The sequence below is a fragment of the Saccoglossus kowalevskii genome, chromosome 17 (genome assembly GCF_978046115.1).
Source record: "Saccoglossus kowalevskii chromosome 17, keSacKowa6.1, whole genome shotgun sequence".
In the NCBI taxonomy this organism is placed as follows: Eukaryota; Metazoa; Hemichordata; class Enteropneusta; family Harrimaniidae; genus Saccoglossus; species Saccoglossus kowalevskii.
In genome coordinates, this window is record NC_140657.1 from 19812178 (window position 1) to 19831424 (window position 19247).

Here is a 19247-nt window from a genome sequence, read left to right on the forward strand (position 1 = left end):
TTTTCACATTTTACAGACCAGTGAGGAGACAAGTTCTACGTTTCAACAAATGCCTACTACTGCCTGGCGCCGTGACACTAATTTAAGGAGGTTATTGGTACATACGGGTGAAAGGGGAGACCCTGAGAAATATGGTTCTGTCCCGTGTAATCGTCCTAGGTGTAATACTTGTCCTTTTATTACAGACACTAATCGTATATTTGGTCCCAAGGGAGATGTTGAGGTCAAATATCCGTTCAGTTGTATCACTATGAATGTTGTATATTGCATTTCATGTATTAGATGCGGGAAACTTTATATTGGTTCTACAGTTCGTCGACTGGGTGATCGGTTTGCTGAGCATCTACGGCAAACTAGACAGAAAAATCGTTATTATCCGGTTTCACTTCATTTTAATTCTAGTGGACATAATATTACAGATATGTCTATTTCTGGTGTATGTGTTGTCAATGGCAACGAAAATCAGCTCAGGCGTGTCGAGGAGGAAACTATATTCCGCCTTGGAACTAAAGAACCCCATGGTATTAACAAACAGTTCAACTCATTTGTTGAGCTCACTACCTAAGGCGCGTTATTTGTTCTATTGTGGAATTTTTTGTGATTCTAACTTATAGTTCATGCGCGTTCTTACGTTCCTATGTTCTACCTGTACGTTATCACACTTGCTTCTATGCTATCGATAAAGAGCCATTGCTCGAAACGTCTAGCTATTTTTAATAGTTATTTAGGACTACGATTACCAAATATTATCTTCAATATATCATTGACGCTGCAGGTCGGCGTCTTCTACACCGATCTGACGCATATCGCGCAAGGTGTGCCGGGAGTTTGCTCGAAATTTCGAACGTTTTGAAGTCAATCGTCGATTGTCACGTATTTTACGGATATATTAAATCGTTTCAGAGACCTGTTTACTAAATAATGATAAATGAAACTTAGAAAATTTGTAAGAACAAACTGGGCCCAAATTGCGCAAATTTGCAATAAGTTTACGCTGCTAGTGTCTAGTTCGGAAGGAGTTCTACTCGTGATTTTATCGCCTTCAATGACGTTCTATTTTCGAACTCGTTGAAACCGGAAATTACGCAAGTACTTTCGAACTTCAAACACAAATTTGATTATCGTGTGTTAGTTTCTGTTATTTCCAATATTGAATTATTTATGACATTAATATTTCACTCACTAAACAATATTTCACTAAAATACGCGATTAAAAAGCAACTTAAATTGAAAAAAGAAGTATCAAGTTCCGTGTATAAACACTAGTGTGAAGAGGCGGCGGAGCGCTATTTTAGCCAAAATCGGCTAGTAAGGCGTCATATGACACAGCTCTGTGCTGGAACAGCGCTTCCTGTGACGACTAAACGCAATGACACGGTATGACCATATGACGCATGCGCAGGTGACGACTCCCGCACTTTAAGTGTAACTAGCGCGTATATGTCGTAATACAATGTAGTAATAATATTAGTAATGTAATAATTTACTCGGCAGTGGTTATATAGGCTGCACTATTTTTTTTTACACAATGGCATGCAGGCAGCATCATTTTTGTTCAAACAACAAATACTCATTCAAGTAGGGAATAGTGTGTACAGATGCTCGCGATAACTTGGTGAGTTATATGAACAGTTAATGGCGAACCGTGGCGGCATCTGCAATGCAACTTCCGGTATTTTGTACATTAACCCCAGCATACCTGACTGCAAGGCATGCTGGGATTTCCTTGTAGGAATATTTAAAGTACTAGAACTTTTGGCTGTCGTCACTAAATTTAGAGCGGACTAAACTGGACATTCAGAAAGTTAGGTTAGTCTGACGGGCTATTCAACGTTTTGTTAATGACGTTCGATGCGTCTTTGGGATTACATTACAAAAAGTGAGTACATGTATATTGTTTTGTTTTTCAATTTTCGCCATTTTTGAAAGTATGTGATGCGAGTTCAGATGAACAAATGTTAACAAAACTAGTTCCAACATTAAACAAATCCGAATTTAGGTAATAAACTTTTATTAAATTCCAAATTACACGCATTCTGTTCAAATGGATGCCCCGCCGAAATGAGGCGGTAAAATTTGTTGAGTCAGATTTTACAAATGAGTTAAAACCAATATATTTATCTGTGTAGTCCAGAGGATTGACGCATTCCCCTATAGGTATCTTTAAGTCAATACATGTAAAAAAACACGTTTTCTCAAAGACGTCGATTAAAACTTTGCGATATTTATTATTTCAATATCATAGTCCTGTTTTCGTGCGAGTTGTAGGTAGAAATCGAAAGAGACACCGATAATTAATTTGAACAATACATTGTTCCGGGTGTTATCGGGGAACCGTTAAGCGGTTAAATTCGTGGAATCGAACAATTAAATCTTTATCGTCCGCTTCAATCGCCATGAATCATTGTTCAACATGTCCTACATTTGTATGGTTCTCTGGCATATTATATTCCGTAAATTATTTTGCAACTGGACCGAATTGATAATACACATTATTCTTCAAAGCATACTGGTACAGAAACAGGAACTGTGTTTTCTAATATGAATCAAGTAACACTGTTTGTTTGTAGAATGTCTCATTGTTGCTAACCATACTTACTAACATGTATCAACACGCCAATCTTCATATATACCGGGTATATTACTTCTATGTTTGCAAAAGTCTGGTTGGCAGTTTTGTGTATACTTACAATCGCTGTATGACCCCGAAACGCCGTGTTTGCATCGATATACAGCCAGTGGTCCCAATTACCGTATTACGTCAATGCGCTGGGCTGCCGGATTACACGTTTATACGGCTAAGTGTGATACTCCTCAAAAGCTGACTGTGAACACAACCACGGGATCAATCGAGCAGCAGATAAAACATCACAGGGCACTCCACAACACCCGCCATTGCTACTTCGCGATGAATTAAAAGAATACTCGAGATCGGATAAAAACTCTCAGATTCTACAACTATATTTTACTGAGACTCCCTATAGCGGTAGTACATGGATACAAGTGGCCAAGAATATTTCGTGAATTGATTTTTTTTAGGTCAAAAGGACATGTATTTAACCATCAACAGTGGGGTAAAATAAAACTCGCAAATAAAGCAGCTGTTCATCAGAGGCGGGGCGCACACCCTCACACCCACCCACAACCACTCCCGGTGCCGCCGCCAATGTTCATGTGGGCGCGATCAGGAGGTGAAAATACGCTATGAATTTTGGAATTTCCATTGCGGTTATTTTTTCTCTTGACGAATACAGTGTGATGTTATAGAAGAAGGGGATTTTTGTTCGGCGGGATGGGCAGACATTCGTTTGTCATTTGAATATAACCATGCTGTTGCTCACAAACCCAAAGCACATGTTAGGGTAGTGAGAATGAAACTGCCATGATAGGCTACCTGCTAAAATGGACAACAGCTTCAAATGACTAAGACGGAAAATCACTTATTGGACAGTTCAGGCCCATAATCCGATCAGACATCGTGGTGTAAATGACTCGGTGCCAATCTTCGTCATAATCAGGTATTTTCGGATAATCTCAGCCCAAAATATGGAATGAATTCGTTTCTTTTGAGTCAGTGAACGAATAGTGGCTCAGAGTATTTTTATCGTTCGCAAGGAATACTTGTTAATTCACGCTTCTGTAGTCCAGACCCTTCTTAATAGTTCATGCGTGGCTCGAACATGACGAAATAGAGACGAGTTTCTGCAGATTTTTCTCGAGCTACCACGTGTGGTGAAATGGGCCATTTTTTCTCGCACACATCCGATGTCTGTCTGTTCAACTGGCAGATGCGAGTAGGTCATGTATATTAATTATGTATTACATCATTGCTATTGGCTGTTGACTGAGGTGATTAGATCACGCCATATACACGTGTCTGCCAATGTGAAGACGCCCAGACAGTTTTTGCATTTATTCCCGTGTCTAAGGTCTATGGTCTTAATAACGGTATTATTGAACATAATTAGGTAATAGGTAGAAATAGTGTGATGTTTTGTATCACCCCAAGTATCGTGTGCCTATGTAATTCATGTGTATTTTTTGTTCTCAAAAGGAATTTAAAAATCGTTAGAAATATATTTGCTCGTTATTATCGAGTAAATTACATAGGCCGTTAAAGGGAATGATGCCCCCTGAGACAGCTCTACATTTAACCAAGGGTTAAAAACGCTCTTTAGCGCCGTCCCACCAAGCACCATTAATCGCTCAAATACGCTTGTTGAATACTTGTTCACACTGGACTATCGAAGAATTATTCAATTTACAATTATAGATCTTTCAGATTCACATGAATCACGTTTTATAGAGAAGATATATCGAACATAAGACAATTCCTGTATCTCTGCGTTGATACATTCAACAATCATTGACTGAGTACTAAATGTATACACATCTCCAGTGAATAATAGTATTATCTCTGATCACAGTCCCTCTATGATAGAGGGACTGTGCTCTGATGCAGACGAGAGTCTTATTGCCATATTGATAAGTTATGGGGCAGTGATCGGTGTTCGGTTTTTCGTTGGATCAAAATTCAGCGATTGGACATTAATCATTTCTACAGGTGGCTTTCTTCGGTATATATTCTCAGATGGACAGTGGCGATTACTGTAAACAATACGTGGGAATATACCGGTTTACGTAACCGCCTGGCACTCGTGTTTTTCCCCCACTTAGTCCCCACTTTGCCGCGTAAACGCATGTCTTACCAGAGGCCTCATAATGGGTGAATTGGAGCCCGACGAGACATCGTAGATTCCGGAAGACTATATTTTGTAATTTCAGTGAAATCTACCCACTATGACAAAGTACACGCTAAATTTTTAGCAAATAACACAAAAGTTCTGCGTTATTGGCGTGGTAGGGGAGTGGCGATGTGCCTCACCATGTCTGTGCGGCCGATGCAATAACCACCGGGCAATACCGTGCGATACAGCTATGGGGATCTGTTTTTCTTAAACACGAATTTGTAATAATAATCCGAATTTTAAACATACATGACAAACAATCGGAATTTTCCTGTTGGCTATATTCATACATGGACGGAGCTGCCGTCACAGACTACCACCACTGAATTCACAAATATAACAGTACAACAATAAAATCACTTACTGTACAATCCAATTTTGTCATTCGGAGAATCTAAGTATATAAGTCGTAATCAGACATTTTCGGACCGCCGCCGCCAAAAGTTTAGGACGATTTCGTTATCCGCGCTTTTGAAGACCGGGGTTACATAGTGAACAGATGATTAGACGTTGCACACCACGTAGAGGGCTGTACAGGCCAAAAGCGACCATTCTCCAAAAAAATGTATTAAGTTGTTGACAACAATGCCTTCGAGGTTTGGTGGTAGACGTGTCGGCTTCGATCAAACGAAAACCCCAGTTTCTTCCACGAAATATATATTTCGCGAGCTTAGACATTGCCACGTGTAACAATCGTCTTTGCCCCAAGATGGATTGTCATTGAGTCACCCACCTATAGAGGCAAATGAGTGTGGCCAATTGAAAGGTAGAACATTTTATACCCAGACCATTGGTTGAGGGCGGACGACCGTGTTGTTCATATACATTTCCCGCCAATTCACAGTATTCACAATGTTTGGTCACATACTTGTTTCGTCTACTACTAAAACTAGCGATGTTTCATGAGTGCCGCGTGAAACCAGTTTTAAATTGAATTCTGGTATTTTTGCGGGAGAGTTGTTATCCGTATGTAGTGTAATAAACCATACGGAAGTTGGCGTGGCGACTAAATCACCCTGTCGCGCGATCGATCACACATATCCGCTGGAATCGAAAATGTGTCAACAGACCGAAACCGAAAATAATTGACAATTTTTTTAACGATCTTGTTTCCTTGTGTTTTCTGTGTTCATCATGGTACCTCCTCAATGGTTTTATGTTGGCGACATAGGCAAAAAATATATAAAATTTAATTTCAGGACAATTTTGAAAACTGTTCTGCATGACATTTTGGTTTACCTGATAATAAAAAATTGTACTAGATTGTTCAGGGTTACTCTGTTGGCGTGATGTCCGCAGCAAAGCATGTTGGATGAAATTTCTGATTTAGGTAGTGCAATCAACAACTTCAGATTATTGGCTATAAGTCTAGTTGTTGTGTGCGCCCAGACCGTCTCTTTAACAACAACAATTCGTTGATACCAGCTGTAACTGGGTCATGATTTTGGAAATGTTGATGAATATGTTGAGTATTTGTTCACAATAGTATCACACAGTCGACATTTCTCTCTCCCTGGGTCGACATACTCATAGAGCTCTTCTGAATTCCTGCAAAACTGTGTTTTTTTTAAAATTCAAACGCAAATTTAAAAATGTTGTGATATGATACCCAAATGATATAGGACAGACAATTTTAGACGCATAAAACAGCTTGCGAAATTGGTCGTAATTTGTGTCCGCCATTTTGAAACCTGGAAGCGAGCGCTACACGAGGTTTGTATCGCATCATACATGGTATTCCGATCGACAGATTCGTTCACCCACATCACCGGGTCCATCTAAGTACAATGTAATATTTTAACGTTCTTTAATCAAACGATTTGAGTTCGTGAATTTGGTGAAATCGTTATTTTCTCTTCAGCTAATGAACCTACTTGTTCGTCACAGATTGGCGAACCTGACTTAGTCTGTGGTTTACATATCGATGGCCGTTACAGGCAGTGAAACGTTATAGTCTAAAGTGTTGTGGATTTATAATATATACCAGGATAAATAGGCGTACTTTGGACAGCTCTAAGACAAGAACTAAATTAAATATTTGAGATTACTATATATCCGCATTAATTTTGTGGTAAAACAAGGCACACCATCACTTACCAACGTGAGTCACATTTTTCACGCATATTCACCAATGTTGTTTGGAACCATCTAATTAACAAACCAGTACTTCACACATAGCGTGACTAAAAAGCAGTCGTCTAGTAATAAAAAGGAGATGTTGCCGTTATTTCTTCTTGGGTGTATGCCATTTTGCTGTCCCACGTGGTGAAGTGAAAATTTTCCATGACGTCAAACGGGAGGCACCACGTGAAATGTAAAATGAGACGAGAGAGGGGGTGACTATCTGAAATAGAAATATTTAAATAATCTGAGCAATTTCACAATTTGTGTGATTTCGATAATGGTACGACAAACCTTTTTGACATTATTACAATGCTAACCTTCCCAGACGTCGGATATGTAAATCGAGTAATCATGATAAATGTCACGTGTTTGGCGGATCTTACGCCAATAACTTCCATTTACCGTTGTTATAGATACCCATGATTTCCTATCGGAAAGTGATATTTAAAACTCGGAAGGACAATCAAATTCAATGACTTGTGAATAATCCTATAACCTATTAAAAATAAATTGCACTCAAGGCGGGAAAAATCTAGCAGCTCCTTAAATTTGACTCCTATTCCAGGCACACCATAAATAGTATTCATGACACATAACAGTCATCGGTAATCGGCATATTCCAACTAAAATGGTTTTAAATAGAAAAGGGGAACTCAGCGCATATAAATTTTCTGTTTCAGATAGTTCTCTGCTATATGGCAAAGTTCAGGACAAACCGTCGTGCCAACTAAACTTTGAAAACATTATTCCTCAGGGCATATATTTATACAATCATCTGACCGATATATGGTTCACTAAGAACACGTATGATAACCAATACAATTCAATAGTTTCGGGGATCAAGTGGTGTTTTATACTATATCAACGCCTGCCAGGTAGCCTCGAACCTTCGAAATGGGTCGTTCAACTCAACATTCGAACCAACATCTTCCGGTCTAGAATACAATAAAATAAAATAAATATATTACTAAGTGTGATACTTCCGTTGAAATAATTTGGGAGTTATAGGACGTTCTCTTGTCAACATTGTTAAATCTGTCCCTTTCAATTCGTATTGTAATTTGGTCAACGAAGTTTTAAATTATGTCTATGGATTTTTCGAATGAGAAATCTGTTTTTGTCTATTTTTGTGATTTGCTCCCTTGTCAAGTTGTCACTATTTAACGCTTCTGTAATATTTCATTGGAACTTAATTTTTAAATTTTCGAATATTGTTTTAACTAGACAATTTCTGCCTTCAGATTTTGCCTCTTTCCAAACATGTTTCATATTTCTTATATTTAGAACATTTTTATTGCTGGGTACACAGTTTTGTATTCCAGCATTTTCTAGTTGAATACCCAGTATATAAGCTTCATGATCAGTGGGTTTTCAGGCACTGTATTTATTCTCAGTTAATATTCAAGTTTAATTATTTGTTTGTTGCTTGACAACATAAGTGGAAACTATGTATTTGCGGAAATAAATAAAACCTTCATACAAGAGAATGGGCACAGTTCTTTCATTTTGATATTTAAATTATTCACTCTCTCTAAAATCGCATTGCCACTGTATGCAGAACATTTTCCACCTCTGACTATGTGATCACAATGATAAATCAATTATTTTGGTAACAAATTCTGAAATATTGGAACACTAAAATTGACCTGTACTTTTAGCTAGCATGTTACTTTAGCTATAATTTTATAATTCAAGATGCAGCTAATTTAACAGAAAGTATATTCTCACAATGATATTGTCAACACGTTAGCTAAATTAAGATTCAGTTAATCCATGCCAAGAGTCAAATCCGCTAATTTAAAATTCCATTCTGTTATTTCAACGTGTTCTACAAGACGTCTGAACTGCTCTTATCATGTTGTTTGCGGAGGTCAGTGAAAGATATTCTACAGTTTGGACAGACTGGGAATACAACTTTAATGTGTTTTTTATGATAAACTTCAGTATTCCTAAAACTATTGTACGACAATATATAGCCCAGTGATCCTCTTATTATTTCGCGTGTACTACATCAAAACACATTCAATACACATCGTTTCAATACTTGGAATACCAGACAACATACACGAATCCACTATCTGTATATGTTTTCAGAAAGAAAAGAAAAACACAAATCCTTTTTTTATTATTAATAGTTTACAGATTATAATCATATGGTCAATTACATTACACATCTCAATCTTTAAAAAGAGGTTGGTGACTCGAAATATTGGATTATTGTTACAAGTTAAAATAAGATAAGGTAAAAAGTCAGATCTCTCCAAATACAGACATGATAAGTTATAATAATAATACGGCTCGGCTAGGGTTAGGGCTATTGACTAACAATCATTTGCTTAACTGTATTGGGACACGTGTTTAAAACCCCATATTATTTATTGATATTTTTTTTTATTTGATATAATGGATATGGATATAGGGCCAGTTTTGTAGGAGAAAGTTTTGATATTATGACTGTGATAATGTTGAAATTACAACTCCGGGATTACAACTAATTGAACAAAATGCTAAATTGTTTTGTGGTTTGTTCTTGAGGTCTAATTTTTTTTGTCTCACTGATTCAACCAAGTGGGTTGTTTGTCAATCATGTTTTGTACATGAGAATCAATATTTATTGATTTATTAAAAGGTGGTGGTCGTCGCGCGCTGTATAACAGTCGTTGTGTGTTTAACATATAGTTACCGAAGTAATTTGCTACTTTTGACTATGGTTCCAGTAACCGTGTTTTGATTGACCCTTGAACTCTTGAACTTTCTGAGACTGTGATACATATAAAGTTCGAACCGTACATAAACCGTTTCCAGAAAGCAAACCATGGTTAAATAATTCATCAGATGTGACCCTTGAATGTGTACATTCTATTGTGAAGCTAATTTCCCCTAATACTAAATACTAGTACTCTGATTCACTTTTCAGCGCTATATCGAGAGCGCCCTCAGTCGACTGGAATTATGATGCGGAAGAGTTCATCGCAAAATGGCCACGGTTACTACGATAAACGGTCTGCTAGGAAAGTTAACATCGTCACCTGGTGAGAGGGTAGCAACACTAGAAGAACTGCGGACAGCGTTAGGTCTTCTTCACCCGAGGGACTTAGACGACGTTGTGCCAAACCTATCATTACAAATCTTGTTTCAGTGTATGCAGGAGAAAAACAGGTATGCCATGACTCTGCAAAAGTGGTGTTATTATACTCTGGATTCCTCGGTGGAGACTGTAATAGTTCCTATTCGTAGGCTATTTCCCCCTGGTCATGTTGCACACGGTGGCAGTATTATCTTGGTCCTATGTCATTCCGATTGTTATAAATTATAGAAATATACATCTAATTTTACGCTCACATATAAATAAAAAAAGAATTCAAAAAAACACAAGCTAGGTGTTTTTACTATATGTGCTTGATGTGACTTAAATTACCATTTACTATTTCAATTCGGTGAAATACACTAGAATATTTTGCAGTTTCGTATTTACATGTATTGTATATTCCAATCATATTTATTAATGAATACAAACCTGGAAAACATAATTGTAATCTGAGGGGGTGCACTTAAAAACTAGCCAGGATCTATTGCACCCTAGCCCTGAGTACAGTCCTGTAGGTTGGCCTCCTTCCGCTGATCATTCGGCCCCAACAGTCCTGAAAAGTCGCATAGTCTGAGGATTCGACACCCGCCTACAAATTTATTGCGGAGAACCCTTCTGCAGTTTTCATGATTGTAACCAGCTAAAACATCAATCGACCAATCTAGCGATCACAAATACCTTTTTTTGTGGTCGAAAAACGAACCTACAGTACTAGACGTTGGCGAAAGCTAGTTTTACGCAACGAAACAAAGTTTTGTTAATAAATACGTCAAAAACAAGATGGCGGCGTATATTTTCGGTTGACGTTGGAAAATGTCGATTTGATCGACCCTAGTGGGAAATCTTATGTAATTTCGGTATTTAGAATAGTTAGACGTATCAACCTGCTTATTTTTTATACAAAGCTGAATGCCTCTAAATTTGAATCGAATCCTCGGTTTATGCCGAATGATCAGCGAAAGGAGGCCAACCTACAGGACTGTACTCAGGGCTTATTGCACCCCAGTTAGCATATATAAGTTTTGTGCAACTCGACAAACATTCAAGTACAGCTGAGCAGAGGTCACAAAATGGAATGAGTACAATCAGAGGTACATGACTTGGGCTTTGCAACATGCGTAGTACTGTATGGTAACATCATGCCAAGATCCCATTCAAGTCTCATCTCGTAGATAGCGAGACTGATGCTACGACCTTCTGACATGACATAGACGGTTTGTAATAAAACAACAGAACATGTATTGCCACATTCATAATGAAAAAATGTAATACAATGAAAATGTACAGAAAATATAGTTATCCTAATCTGTCATATCGTGATCAACTATTTTGATCCACCTGGACATCCCAGTATCCTAGTTACCTCGGGCATGCGCATTCGCATTTTTCTGAGTCGGAACGCTTATGCGAGAGCGAGATTGAAACAGGATCTTGGTATCATGTCACCGTAGTTGCAAACCCCAAGTAATGTACCTTTGGTACAATCCATAGTCGTATCAAACTGACAAATTAAATCATTATTATCAGACACAGTTGTTTTTGCATTTGGAATGATATTATTATGTTAGGTAAGACATAAATAATGCCGGTACTTTCGAACATGTCCATACGGCTTACAGATTGCACTGAATTCTATCAATTTTAGGGATGAAGCTGAATTGAGTAAAGAAATTCTGAAGAGATTGTTCGCAGCCTCCGATCCGTGCTCTGTGATAACGCAGTATAAAGATGAAATATACAGCGGTATAAAGAGTGAATCTGTTCAAATGAAAGAACTCTGCCTCTTGCAGGTAATCTAACTTTATTTTTACAGTCTCTGCGTGTCACATGTCACACATAATGCGAGTTGTATTAAAGCGGGAGGGTCGTCACCTGCCCACGCACGGGAATTGAGTTCCCAAGCGACGATAACAACACGCACTAAAAATGCAAAGGCTCATGGGTAGACGCATGTTGGTAAACAATGACACGCTATGACCATCTGATGCATGCGCAGGTGACGACTCCCCTGTTTTAAGCAAAGGATTGTTAGTCAATAGCCCTAGCCTTAGCTGAGCCGTATTATTATTATAACTCATCGTGTACAGTATTTATGAAGTCACATATTTGGAGAATTCTGACCTTTTATCTTATCTTGTTTGTAAACAGTGACACGCTATGGTCATCTGACGCATGCGCAGGTGACGAATCCCCTGCTTTATATTATGGCGTCAGCAAGCGATGTCATATGCATGTTCGAATTTCATGTAAACAATGTATTTTACACGTGTTGTGTACATTGTTATGAGTCTCATATCGAACAAGACACTGTGCGATAACCACCACAATTTGGTGACATTTCAATCAATTCCATTGAAAATTGTCATTGTTTACAAACAATGAGCCATGAGCCTTTGCGTTTTTAGTTTGTGTTATTATTGTCGCTTGGGACTCAATTTCCGCGCGTGCGCAGATGACGACTACCCCGCTTTAATTTTCATGTATACAATGTGTTTCTGCAATTATGAACCTAATTTGTATTTAACAACTTGCCGAATATTTTACTGTGTGGTCTCAACGACTTATTTTGTCTCACTGTGCTTCACAACTTCACAATTATTTATGAATATGCTGACGTGATACCATTGTGATTGTCATTTAATAACCTCTGATGGTTTCATAGCCAAGTGATTATCTTTATAATTGCTCATATTGACCTCAGGTCTACCGATGTGCGTCAACTGAGAAGGGTAGACAAGAGCTGTTGCAGTCATCATTAGACATACTGTACTTGTGTGTGCAGTGTCTAGCAGACAAAGAAATCAGTGTGGGTAAAGAAGCTGGCAGAGTACTGAAGTGTCTCGGAGAATCACAAGCCGGATTAGAATTCCTCTTTCAAGGAAATCTACTCGACAAAATGAAGTCATTGATGAAAATTGATGATGTCATCAGATACAGAGTATACGAGGTATTGTGGCATTTCAGTACATCACTTTGATTTGATACATTCTAAAATTATTCAGGCAGAATTCCAATTTTGCACTACTGAGCATCTTACTGCTCATATATGCAATGCATTGTGGGAGATAACTTCAAATTTTGCACTACTGAGCATGTTACTGCTCACATATGCAATGCATTGTGGGAGATAACTTTCCAGCGTCTCTAGTTTTCTCTCATGCGATGATTTTTTTCAAAAAAATGTAAGGAAATGCAAATGACAGTTTATAAATTTGGAATGAAAGTTTAATATAACAATCTTCATATTAAACATTTTTTACTACATGTATTAAGTCATTTCACAATAGACAGTACATTTGAATACTCAGTATACATTTGATGATACTATTTCTACTATAAGGAGAACAACAATTGTCATGGTTCTGTTCAGCACTCCTTATGGATGTAATTGTCTCATTCATTCGAATGATTAAACAATAGGTTTTTTTCCATTCGCTGTGAGGTCCCACTTAAAGCCTATACAGCTTTCATTGACAGTCTGTCACGAAAATTAAATGATTTGAATTTGAATTTGAAATTTTTTTTCAGCACAATGTCAAACGTCAATCTTTCAGATAGAAGTATTGCATTGAAATACATTTACTCTATACAAATTTATCACCATCCAGCATGTATAGCCATTATTAAATGTGAAAATACCTGATTATTGCATAATGTTTTGATGTTATGACTTTTGTTTGTCTTGATTTCATGTTCAATTTGATGCATAATTATTTCTATAGGTGGCAGTAGATATATTTCTGACTTCTCCGCAAGCCATCGTGTACGGTAGCAACTCTGGAATTATCACTCAGTTGATATCAGAACTAGAAAGAGATGATATACTTATACAAATGAACTGTATTGAAATGTTGTCTACCATTGCCAGCTGCCAACATGGCCTCCAGTATCTGGACCAACAAGGCATTGTGGGTAAAGTGGAATCCATCATGGTGGCTGCAGAGAGTGATCCATTGGTTGGATTCCTTATGCCAGGTATGAACCATACTTGTCTTCAGAGATGCGCCTGACTCTCATTCCACTGGTTAGTCAACAATGTAGTCTGGACTTTCAGCTAATCAACTATTTGAATTTATTTTAATGTCTATGTATATTTGTTGCTATGGCAACTATCAGGTAATATGTTGCTATCCTATTACTGTTATGCTATAACTGTCATCCAATCTTACAGTATTCAGATTAGCAGCGTTCTATTTTTATCAACCAATCAACATCCCCCAATGACTGGCAGAGAATGAGTTACAAGTAGGACGATAGTTGGGAAACATCCAATGTAATTTTTTATTATTTTATCTAAATCTTTGCAATCTTGTCAAATTAGAATTACGCTCACAAATTTTGAAACCACAGTTGCTGCAAAATTACATGACTCCCCCAGGGGAAATTTGTGTCCATGTCTTTCATGTAAGTATTTTATACGTAGCATTAGTTCATCCTTTTTCAATAAAAATGTCTTTAACGGTAATATCACCATGTCATGTCTATGACAAAACTTTAAATCTATATTACAGACATTCCATGTGCAAACCCAATCTGTAATTTTGATCAAATAAAAACATGGTCCATTTTTTTGGATCATGTATAACAATGACTAATATTTTCAGAAGTATCAGTAAATTTCTCAAACTTTGATGAAACAATCTTGATCAAGGCCATTCACAGTGACAGTACGCAGGTTAGCTTGTTAGCCTCGTATCAGGCACTTGTCGATTGGTTTCCCAAAGCTTATTGTTTACTCATCAGTGTCAAAATGCAGCCTGCTCTGGGAAACAGCAGGAGAGTCCGAAGTGATTTCAATATTCAGAAATGTTTCCTGGCACAAACAATTATGAAATAAAAGTGATTTTTTTATTCGCTCAGTCGGTTGATTTTTCATTCCAGGATTGATAAAATTCTTCGGCAGTATAGCGAGATACGAACCAAGTGAAGTGTTTGAGAAACATCCATTGTTTGTTCGTACCGTCTTTACTCTGCTAACAAGCTCTGATCTCACGCAGAAGGGTGTTGCCATAGATACTGTGGGAATTGTGGGAAGTACAGTTGCAGGGAAACTTGTACTCCATAAACAAGGTGAGAACAAAGACTACAAGAATTTTAATTATAATACAGTGTATTGCCTTATTAAAATGCAACATACTGTATTATAATGTGACTCATCAACATTCAATGTTTCCCCACATTTATATAAATACTGTAAAATCTGTATTAGAAACAGCGGCTTGTATTAAAATGGTACAATGCAACAGAGGGGATGCGGCTTCTATTAGTGCATCTACACATACAAGAAATGGCGAATGTTTGGGTCTCAATTCTTCGAAAAGAATGGGTGCGACTTATACTAGAGATGCAGCTTCTAATACAGATTTTACGGTAGTTTAAACAACAAATCTACCATTATTTGTTCAAGTTTTAGAAATCCTTGAATTTTCATCTGGAAATTCACCTATGTGTGTATGGACACATGTTTGCTCAAGCATCCATGATGTTCTAACCACATTGTTTATTTCTTGACCTACCACTGCACATATATTCAGTTTTTCCACAGTCAATGGTATTATAAATAAAACAAAGGACTCTATAGTGTACATTATTGTTATAAATCACAACTATCTCAATTGAAGTATTTATTGTACCATGGCTTTATTATCACACGATGAGGTGATAATATTCACAAATAAATTTATTTCAACAAAAAGATTTAATTTAAGTGAATTTGTTTAATTCTATGGTGGTGATTTACAATGACAATACAGTGGCGGATACAATATGTTTTTGTATAATATAAAAAAATCATTAACTTAGTCTGGCGATTTTAAAGTTTGGACCTCCCCCCCATTAAAAAAAATCCCTGTATCCGCCCCTGCAATAGTGCATACCCCCAGTGTCATATTGAATTTGGAGCTGGCACAGAGAAAGTTTCATTATTGTTTAAATAACATGGTTCGGACAGAAATGTTCACTTAAAGTGGGGGAGTCGTCACCTGCGCATGCGTCAGATGGCCATAGCGTGTCATTGTTTACAAACAAGCGTTTACCCATGAGCCTTTGCGTTTTTAGCATTGTTGTTATCGTCGCTTGGGACTCAATTCCCGCGCATGCGTAGGTGACAACCCTCCCACTTTAAATATTTTGGTGCATGTCTTGAACAATTAAACAGTAATTAATCCTCCACAGTGCATTGGATGAGGGGAAGGCTTTATGGCAAGATTATGTGTGAGGCAGAGTTGAACACATTCTTGTACCAAGACGTGCCCTTCTTCATATCAAATATGACTCTGTGGGGTGGGGAATTCATAGTTCATCAGAATAGTCAGAATTCTTTTGATGAATTTTTTATACAACTAGAAGCAAAATTCAGGTGCATTTTAATAGCTATTGCTTTGTATTAAATTCAAATTTTATTTACCACATTCTGCCATCATCTGCTCACTTATTTATGTTAATTCCACAATATGCGTTTCCAATATATAACACTAGAGGACGCTGTGCTTACTTGTTGCAGGTAAAAACATGATAGATTGTATGAGAGTTATGGGCTCACTTGTACAGCAGCCTCCAACTGAGATGAGAATCCGAACACTGGAATCTATTGCTGCTTTGCTACATGTCAAGGTATGTTTAATGAATACAACGGCCATTTAAATCTTTCAATGCCAAAGTCATCTTTCAATATCAGGACTTTTAGGTAGATAGGTAGGTATTGAAAAATCATGTGGATTTGGTACAAAATAACCAAGACATTACAGAAAAATGGGGGAAAAAAGCATCAGCATTTTGGAGAAAAAAATGTTGGCATTCATTATGTTATACTGTAAAATATTTTAGCGTTAATTAATTTTCAATTAATTTTTTTTTCTAGAGTTTATTTTCACTGCTTTTCAAAGGGTTGAATTTAAGGTATATACACTGAATATTATTTTTACTGAATCATCAGTGAAAATAACAAAAATAAATTCCAAGTATTTCATAGTACCGGTAATAGACAACTGGCTAACTAAACCAAAGGGGAAAATATGTCCACTTTGTTCAAAATTAACAAAGAAAGTATAGAAAAATGCTTTAAAATGTAAAAAATCTTTCACCACAAAATTGATTGTGTTCAAACATTATTTTAAAAATACTATGCAATTTTCTTTAATTTCAGTATTCCAATTTTGTTTGTCCTTGTTCGGATGCAGTCTGAAAACGGGGACTTATGTTTTGACCTCCGTGTGTGTGCGTGCATCCAGCCTGTATTTTAGAAATGCCTGGACCAATCACAATCAAACTTCACGCATACATCATACATGATGTTATACATATGCTAATCAATTTGTTTCACGATCTGATTCAAGATGGCCGAATGGTGGCCATTTTTGTGCTAAAAAATCATCAAAATCAAGCATTTATGGATGGATTTTGTTTAAACTTGGTGCATACACTAGGACCTTGATGCACGTCATTTTATTTTTCAGATCCGATTTTAAATGGACGACTGGCGGCCATTTTGTTTTAATGAATGCAGTTCTAGTGCCATATCTCTGCCATTCTTTGACTGATTATGTTCAAATTTTATATATTCATTATAGATCATGTCATAGATATACAAGTATATTTGTTAGACTACCTGATTCAAAATGGCCGAATGGTGACCGTTTTGTGCTGAAAAATCATCTAAATCAAGCATTTATTGATGGATCTTGTTCAAACTTGGTGCATACATTGGACATTATGGGACCTTGATGCACATCATTTTGTTTTTCAGATTGGATTTAAAATGGCCGACTGGCAGCCATTTTGTTTTAATGAATGCAGTTATAGTGTCATACTAGTATCTCTGCCATGCTTTGACTGATTATGTACGAATTTATTATATTCATCATAGATCATGTCATAGATATACAGATTTATTGGTTTGACGATCCGATTCAAAATGGCCAATGAGTGTGGTTCTGGAGCCGTATCTCTGACATGATTTGACTGATTATGTTAAATTTTCATATATTCATTCTACATCATGTTGTAGATATACAGATATATTCAAAATGAACGACTGGTGGCTATTTTGTTTTAATTAATGCTGTTCCACAGCAATATCTCTCAATATGGGCAAGTACTCATTTGACATTCAGATATAAGATGACTGAATGTCAATCAGTTCAGTGATAAAAAAAATCACCATAATCAAGCATCAGCTTCTGGATCCATATCTCTGACATGTTTATGTTTGAACTATATTACTATAAACAAAATTATATATCTTAAGTTTGATAACTAACGGTGACTGTGCCATGCATGGCTTGTTTTTTTTATTTTCAAAATAAGGGGATGTAATTAACCAAAATATTAACATGACAAAATGAAATGTTTTATTTCCACATGAAATGGCAGGAATGAATATGTGTATTACACATAGCACTATCCAATGTGTTGAAAAGTCACACTTGAATTTACACAGTTTACACTAAAATCATAATGTGATGCTAATTAAATTGAACAATACTGTCAAAAGCCACACTGAAATGTTTTTGCGATCCCTTTCTAGCCTGATGATGTCAAGTCAGCTAACGATATGTCTTTGGTAAAACTATGATTGTTTTATGTTTTGTATCATTTCTCAGAAGGCAGAACAGACAGAAGACATCCTCTCTCTGACCGAAAGATGGTTTCTTGAAATATCCTCAAAACCTATGGACACAATGTTTGGACTTTGTAATCAACCGTTTGGAGAAATTCGTGGCGGCGCTTTTCTTGTTTTACAAAGTATAGGAAACCAACCATGGGGTCAGCGGCAGATGAACGATTACCCAGGATTTACTGAGTACATTCTGGATCGTTCCACGGAAAGTGAAAAACTTGGCAAAGAATTGAAATTTGACATTGTAAAAGTATTAGTTGAATCTCCTACGACGGCGGACATATTTGGACGGCCATATTTGCTGCGACTGAAGGAGTATTTACGAGAAGGGCCGTTTTATGTTAAGGTCCAATCAGAGGTAGCTATGGAAGGTGACGGCTGAATCAAATTGACGATAATCAAGAATTTAATAAATACATATAAAATCATGTTGGGACCATGTTGTTCTAGTCTGAGATAGCAGTGATAATGAGTTGATAATGACATACCGGTACATTTGAAGAAACTATTTTAGGGTTAGTCAAAGGTAATACTGGTACATCAAGATCTCAGTTTTCTGAATAAATACAAAAAGTATGATGTCTGGACTATGGTATGGTTAGAGATACTAATTGAATGAATGTGCTTGACCAGATAGGTGCCAATTTCTGAACATCGATCATGGTTTATA

The 19247-nt window shown here is 36.9% G+C and overlaps 1 protein-coding gene and 1 long non-coding RNA gene across 5 annotated transcripts in view; one reads left to right on the forward strand and one right to left on the reverse strand.

Annotated features, from left to right (window-relative positions):
• Window positions 1-7034, reverse strand: part of LOC144351940 (uncharacterized) — a 27124-nt gene extending 20090 nt beyond the window's left edge. For 2 of the 3 annotated variants that reach the window (XR_014926891.1, XR_013420489.2), the window contains exon 1: window positions 5113-5476. This is a non-coding gene — a long non-coding RNA (uncharacterized LOC144351940). Of the gene's footprint in view, window positions 1-5112; window positions 5477-6845 lie in introns of those variants that run through there. The other variant, XR_013420490.2, reaches the window with a different exon arrangement.
• LOC100378616 (26S proteasome non-ATPase regulatory subunit 5-like) overlaps window positions 1-19005 on the forward strand; it is a 21439-nt gene extending 2434 nt beyond the window's left edge. Inside the window, exons 1-8 of one of the 2 annotated variants that reach the window (XM_078009217.2) lie at window positions 1723-1879; window positions 9790-10031; window positions 11606-11750; window positions 12662-12907; window positions 13683-13935; window positions 14842-15030; window positions 16463-16572; window positions 18561-19005. In XM_078009217.2, the coding sequence (XP_077865343.1) occupies window positions 9850-10031; window positions 11606-11750; window positions 12662-12907; window positions 13683-13935; window positions 14842-15030; window positions 16463-16572; window positions 18561-18959 (1524 nt within the window). In that variant the 5' untranslated portion in view covers window positions 1723-1879; window positions 9790-9849 and the 3' untranslated portion in view covers window positions 18960-19005. Of the gene's footprint in view, window positions 1-1722; window positions 1880-9789; window positions 10032-11605; window positions 11751-12661; window positions 12908-13682; window positions 13936-14841; window positions 15031-16462; window positions 16573-18560 lie in introns of those variants that run through there. The other variant, XM_085492328.1, reaches the window with a different exon arrangement.
• Window positions 19006-19247: the final 242 nt, after the last annotated feature.